Source organism: Salvelinus namaycush, chromosome 5 (assembly GCF_016432855.1).
Source record: "Salvelinus namaycush isolate Seneca chromosome 5, SaNama_1.0, whole genome shotgun sequence".
Taxonomy (NCBI): domain Eukaryota; kingdom Metazoa; phylum Chordata; class Actinopteri; order Salmoniformes; family Salmonidae; genus Salvelinus; species Salvelinus namaycush.
Window position 1 is genome coordinate 65,211,214 of NC_052311.1, and position 7,173 is coordinate 65,218,386.

Below are 7,173 nucleotides of genomic sequence, written 5' to 3' on the forward strand. Positions count from 1 at the left end.
AACATATTATAGCTTGCTTTACACTGTTGAGATTCACTCACACTCACTTTTAATCAACTGGTGGTGGGCAGTTATTTCTTTAAAAAAATATGGAACCTGTTATGAGAAAAGAGTTGGGTCTATTTGACAATACAGGCATGTTGCAGTGTTGAATCAATGTATTATTTGAGTGCCACATTGTGGTGAAAATAAAACAAAAACATTCTTTGGTCAAAATTCTCCAAATAATGATAAGTTTATTATTCTACACTCCAATTTTGTAATAAATGATAGAAAGTTTCTCAAGTCAGCTGGGTCCAGATACATCTGCAAGATTACAATAAAACATCTGTTTTAATCTTTTGAGTAAAAAACATGCAACAGGGTGATCAAATTAAGATCCTACACCTGTGCACTAATGTGTGCCATGTGTGCTACATGAGTTCTCACAGCACGTCTCACCGGTCCTCCCTCTCATTTTGGTCCCTGTATTGTACTGCACTCATTGCACTGCAATTCTCCTTGTCCTCTGCCTCTGAGCTGCCACACTGCATGGTCACACAAAGAGAAGAGATAGGTGTTGAACTGACTCAGTCCCAGAGACTCAAGAGTCAGACTAAGATCCACTATGCTGCCACTTACATCTCATCGCGTATAGTCTCACAAAAAATGCCAATGGAGCCACGGAGAGGATCAGGAAGGTGCCAAAGCAGGTGACCAGTATCAGAGACAGGTCTGGATGAAGGCAGAATGAGAGAGATCAGGATACAAAGTGAATGGTAAAGAGTGGCAGTTTTGACACCAGAATAATGAATATGATTTCAGACCAGCAATGAGGAATGAAAACCTATGGCAATTGGTAAACTAAACGTTCAGGTGATATAGTATGAACTCACTGTCTAGTGTGATGCTGATTTCCTGGCTGCTCCTCCTGGCCCTGCCTGCTCTGGCCACACAGCTGTAGGTCCCCATGTGACAGCTAGAAGCCTTCGCTACGCTGTACATCCCACTGACAGAGTCCCTGGCCACTGGCCAGCCGTCCCTCAGGAAGGAGAATGTTACAATCACTGTGGTCCAGTTACAGTCAGGATCAGGGTGACTATGTAGACTGTGGTTACCATGATGTTGGCTCAGTTTGCAGTTGCTAAGCTGGGCCTCACAGGTGAGGTTGAAAGCCCCGCCCTCTTTGACCACGGTCGAAGGAGATGCTGACAAAGTCACTGATGTGAAGAGCTCTGGAGAGGATATTGATTACACAGATTGATTAGAGGAGGAAGTTGAGAAAAATATAGATTGCAAAGAAGTAGAGAAGTTTGAGTTGGGCTCTGGGATGGTGCAATTGTTGAGAGGGTGAGCTTATGGTTGTGTGGGGGTAAGGGCTGAATGTGTGTGGGTGTATGTGTGTATCCCACAACTGTTGCGAAGGAAGAAGTAAAAGATGTTAGGGACTATAGAGGATGATTCACAGCAATATGTAATAAAAATAGAGGTGAGGGCGATGGAAATGCATTTGGCAATGGATCTGCTTCGGTTCGGTGGATGGCGCTGTGTGCACTTTTCGAAGGATGGATCCCAGTCGGTCCGGGGCTGTGCGATGCGGGGGGTCGGGGGTGGTCTGCCGGTCATTGGGATGACAACCCAACTCGAGATGGGGGCTTTTGGCGGGTGGAATAGTGGGGACCAATTGGAGGTTTGCTTAGTGGAGATGCAAATGTCATGGTACAACTATATAGACACTCAATCATTATGTTACTTTTTAATAGGACGTTTACAAACATATATTTTGATAAAAATAATTGAAAGGTGTGTCTCATTATGGTAAGTGGTGAAATAAGTATAGCCAGTTACAATTGTAATGGCTTAGCAGATAATAAGAAAAGACGATCAGTATTTACCTGGCTAAAAGAGAAGGATTATAATATCTACTGTTTACAGGAAACCCATTCGACAGTTTTAGATGAAGTTTTGTGGAAAAAGAACTGGGGGGGCGAAATATATTTCTCCCATGGGCAAAGAAATTCAAAAGGGGTGATGGTTTTAATTAATAATAACTTTGATCCAAATGTGCAACTTGTCCAAACAGATCCTCAAGGTAGATGGATTATTTTAAATATGTTATTGGACAATAAACATATATGGCTTATTAACCTATACGGTCCGAATAATGATGATCCAAGCTTCTTTGACAATATATATAAGAATGTATCAACTCTACAAGCAACACTAGACTCTATTATTATAGTGGGAGATTTTAATACGGTCTTAAATACCTCTATGGACCGGAAAGGAAATCACACTACAAACTATCACCCTCAGGCACTTAAGGAAATCAGGAATGTCATGGATATATTGGAATTAGTGGATATATGGAGACTTAAATACCCTGACCTAGTGAGATATACATGGCGGAGGCTTAATCAAGCTAGTCGCCTTGACTACTTTCTTATATCATTCTCTCTGGCACCAAAAGTTAAAAAGTGTTTGATAGGGGACAGAATGCGGTCGGACCATCACATAATTGGCATATATATTACTCTTACAGAATTTCCACGTGGGCGAGGATATTGGAAATTTAATCAAAGCCTACTAGATGATAAATTGTTTAGAACTAGGACAGAAGAATTTATAACTGACTTTTTTAGACATAACATAGGTACAGCAGATCCCCATATTGTATGGGACACTTTTAAGTGTGGCTTTAGAGGCCATGCAATTCAGTACTCATCTATAAAACAAAAGCAATTTCGATCAAAAGAGTCCAAATTAACAAAGGAAATTGAAGGACTAACAGTACAGTTAGATAACAATAAAAACGGTACCATAGAGGCACAGAATAAGTTAGAGGAAAAACAAAAAGAAATGGAGGAACTTATTCAAGAAAGATCCAGTGTAATATATTACAAAAATAAAGCGAACTGGATGGAATATGGGGAAAAATGCACCAAATTCTTTTTCAATCTTCAATATAGAAATGCTACCAAAAAAAACGTATTAAAACTTGTTACAAATGATGGAGTCACGCATGATTCACCAAATGATATTTTGAAAGAGGAAGTAAAGTACTTTAAGAATATATTTTCGTTTCAGGCTCCTCCATCTCCACTAACTGAAACTAATTGTATGGATTTTTCCCCTAATAATAATGTAAAATTAACATCTGTACAGAAAGACTCATGTGAAGGCCTAATTACAGAGGAGGAACTACTTGATGCAATTGGGGCCTTTAAGGATGGGAAAACTCCAGGACTGGATGGCATACCAGTGGAAGTATACAAACATTTTTTTGATATACTCAAAGGACCATTATTAGCTTGTTTTAACCACTCCTATATAAATGATAGATTATCAGACACGCAACAAGAAGGTGTGATATCATTATTACTGAAACAGGACCCAAGTGGTATATATAAAGATCCAGTCCATTTAAAAAATTGGAGACCTCTTACACTTCAGTGTTGTGATGCAAAAATCCTAGCAAAATGCTTGGCGCATAGAATAAAAAAAGTTTTGTCAGATATTATTCATCCTAATCAGACAGGTTTTTTACATGGACGATACATTGGAGATAATATAAGGCAAGTACTGGAAACAATAGAACACTATGAAATATCGGGGACACCAGGCCTGGTTTTCATAGCTGATTTTGAAAAGGCTTTTGATAAAGTACGACTGGAGTTTATATATAAATGCCTAGAATATTTCAATTTTGGGGAATCTCTTATAAAATGGGTAAAAATTATGTATAGTAACCCTAGGTGTAAAATAGTAAATAATGGCTACATCTCAGAAAGTTTTAAACTATCTAGAGGAGTAAAACAAGGTTGTCCACTATCGGCATATCTATTTATTATTGCCATCGAAATGTTAGCTGTTAAAATTAGATCAAACATTAATATTAAGGGATTAGAAATCCAGGGCCTAAAAACTAAGGTGTCATTGTACGCTGATGATTCATGTTTTCTTTTAAAACCACAACTAGAATCTCTCCACGGCCTCTTAGAGGATCTAGATACATTCGCTATCCTCTCTGGATTAAAACCAAATTATGATAAATGTACCATATTACGTATTGGATCACTAAAAAATACACATTTTACATTGCCATGTAGTTTACCAATTAAATGGTCTGACGGTGATGTGGACATACTCTGTATACAAATCCCAAAAGAAAGAAATGATCTCACTCCAATAAATTTTTATAGAAAGTTAGCAAAAATAGATAAGATCTTGCTACCATGGAAAGGAAAATACCTGTCTATTTGTGGGAAAATCACCCTGATTAACTCTTTAATCATATCACAGTTTACCTATTTGCTTATGGTTTTGCCTACACCTAGTGACCTGCTTTTTAAATTATATGAACAAAAAATATTCAATTTTATTTGGAACGGCAAGCCAGATAAAATTAAAAGGGCCTATTTATATAACGAATATGAATTCGGAGGGCAGAAATTATTAAATATTAAAGCATTAGACCTCTCACTAAAGGCATCAGTCATACAAAAGTTATACTTAAATCCAAACTGGTTCTCTAGTAGATTGGTACGAATGTCTCATCCTATGTTCAAGAAGGGCCTTTTTCCCTTTATTCAGATTACACCTGCTCACTTTCGGTTGCTTGAAAAGGAAATAATCTCCAAAATATCTTTATTTTTTAAGCAAGCCTTAGAAAGTTGGTTGCAATTTCAGTTTAATCCACCTGAAAGGACGGAACAAATAGTACAACAAATCTTGTGGTTAAATTCAAATATAGTAATTGATAAAAAAAACTGTATTTATCGAAGAAATGTTTAAAAAAGGTATAATTTTTGTGAATGATATCATAAATAGGACTGGTGGAGTAATGTCACACATGCAGCTAACACAGACATATGGAAATGTCTGCTCTACCCAAAATTACAACCAATTAATTGCAGCATTACCACAAAAATGGAAGAGGCAGGTGGAAGGGGATAAAAGTAAGGAACTTGTATGTCGGCCTTATATTAAAGAACATAAATGGTTAAAGAAAAGTGTGATAAATAAAAACATATACCAATTTCATTTAAGGACCAAAAAACTTACAGCTGTGCCATATAAATTGCAAAATAGTTGGGAAGAGATTTTCGATGTACCCATTCCATGGCACATGGTGTATGAATTGATACGCAAAACAACGCCGGATTCAAAACTTCGAATTTTTCAATTTAAATTATTGTACAAAATTCTTGCAACTAATAGAATGTTATATATATGGGGGATACAATCTTCCCAGCTCTGTAGATTCTGCTGTGAGGAGGCAGAGTCATTAGACCATTTATTTTGGTATTGTCCGCATGTAGCTCGTTTTTGGTCACAGGTCCAGGAATGGTTGAAGAATTGCAACATTTGCGTAGAACTAACGCTACAGATAGCAATACTGGGGGATTTGAAAAGCCATAGTCAATCAATCAATAATATAATAATTATTTTAGCAAAAATGTTTATTTTTAATTTACAATCCGTGGAAGCTATGAGAATAGGAAGATTCAAATCTTTTGTGAAGCATCACAGCACAGTTGAAAAATATATGGCAAATAAAAATCCGAAATGGATGATGTTGGAAGATAGATGGGAAAGGTTGAGTGGAGCTGAAGGGTGGGACTAATAACAAGATAAACAATGTAGGGCATACGGGATCTGTGAAATGTGTATAGGTGCGGAGCTATTGTGAAATAGCACAGTTACAAGTGGAAATCAAACTGGATGGACAACAGAAATAGAGGAAGGACTAAGAACAAACAAGAGAGAACTATTATAAAGTAGACTGTGTCTGTAAAATGTGTATAAGATGTATAAATTGAAGGTAAAAACAGAAATGTTTATCAGTTTACTCCAATTGGGGGATCGGTGGTAGGGTTTGCGGGGAATAATAATAAAGGTATACTCTTTAAAAAAGTATGTATGTCTATGTAGGTATGTGTATGTATATATGTGTATATGTATGCATACGTAAATGGATATATATATTTACCCAAAAAAATATGGGGGATTGGAAATGATGCAGACAATTACATTGGAAGCAACATTCTTTCCGCAATATTAAGCTGATCCACCCCCCAAAAAAAAAAAAAAAAAAAGAAGTAGAGAAGTGAAATATATTCAAATTGTCACTGACAAGAGCTAGAGTAACGAGTGGGGCTTGTCAAGTAATCTATGAAAAAGTGCATGACACCACATGCAAGACAACCATTACTCATGTGCTACTCTCCTCACTCACCAATGACATTAACAGAGACTGCCTGGCTGTATTGGATGTAGAAGACTGGCTGTCCTCTCCCTGCTCTGCACCAGTACTGGCCTGTGTGTGTGACAGAGGCACGCCACAGTTGGTAGACCGCCCCACCTCCAACTCTGCCCCACATCTGCTCCACAGGGCCAGTGTCCTGCCTAATATAGTGTTATGAGCATTAGTTCGTTCCACTTGTTAGTACATTCCAGTTCCTGTACACAGTTATTCAGTGCCATGTTTTACTATCATCACTCAGGGAGTGATGGATACAACAAGTAGCCTAACACCCACATTCTATAAGATTGAACTGAAATCTATCACACCTCCCGACATCCAATATACACGATCAGAGAAGCAACATAAAGAGGGAGCCAGAGGTCACACCTGTCTTTGTGCCAGTAGAACTGCCAGCCCAGCCCAGAGTGGCCAGGTAACTGACATGCCAAGGTGACTGTGTCCTCAGTGTACAACTGTCATCCTGAAGGCTCCACAGTCAGAGTGGGCATCAGTAGAACCTCTGTGAACACATGCAGTAGCCTAGAAGCAGTAGCCTAGAACTTGAATATAATTCATGGTATAAAAATGAAGAGTGTGTGGTATTAAAATGATACTCACCTGATGATGGATAGACCACCAGTGTACTCAAAACTAGAACATAATAGACATTATGCATAATAAGGCATATGACCTGATAACCCAAACTCAGACATAAGCGTTACAATTAGGCTAAGCCTATGTGGCACTGGGTATTTAATTTTAGCCTGCAGATCCATGATCTAATTGCCAAGGGGATTAAAAAAGGTTAAACTTGGCTGATAGCCTACTTACAAAGTACAGGAAGGAGAGACATTCCTGAGCTATTCAGTGAATCATGGTAAATAAGGAGGGGAAATCAGTTTACTGAAACAGTTAGGCTAATTAAACGGTCCACAAAGGACCACACA

The 7,173-nt window shown here is 38.0% G+C and overlaps 1 protein-coding gene across 1 annotated transcript; it reads right to left on the minus strand.

Annotated features, from left to right (window-relative positions):
* Window positions 1-216: 216 nt before the first annotated feature.
* On the minus strand, window positions 217-6,867 carry LOC120047738 (Fc receptor-like A). Its single transcript, XM_038993294.1, has 4 exons — window positions 6,218-6,867; window positions 876-1,214; window positions 622-714; window positions 217-527 (listed from the first exon to the last, which is right to left on the minus strand). The coding sequence occupies exons 1-4, from the start codon at window positions 6,360-6,362 to the stop codon at window positions 454-456; spliced, it is 651 nt and encodes a 216-aa protein (XP_038849222.1). The 5' UTR covers window positions 6,363-6,867; the 3' UTR covers window positions 217-453.
* Between the last annotated feature and the right edge of the window lie 306 nt (window positions 6,868-7,173).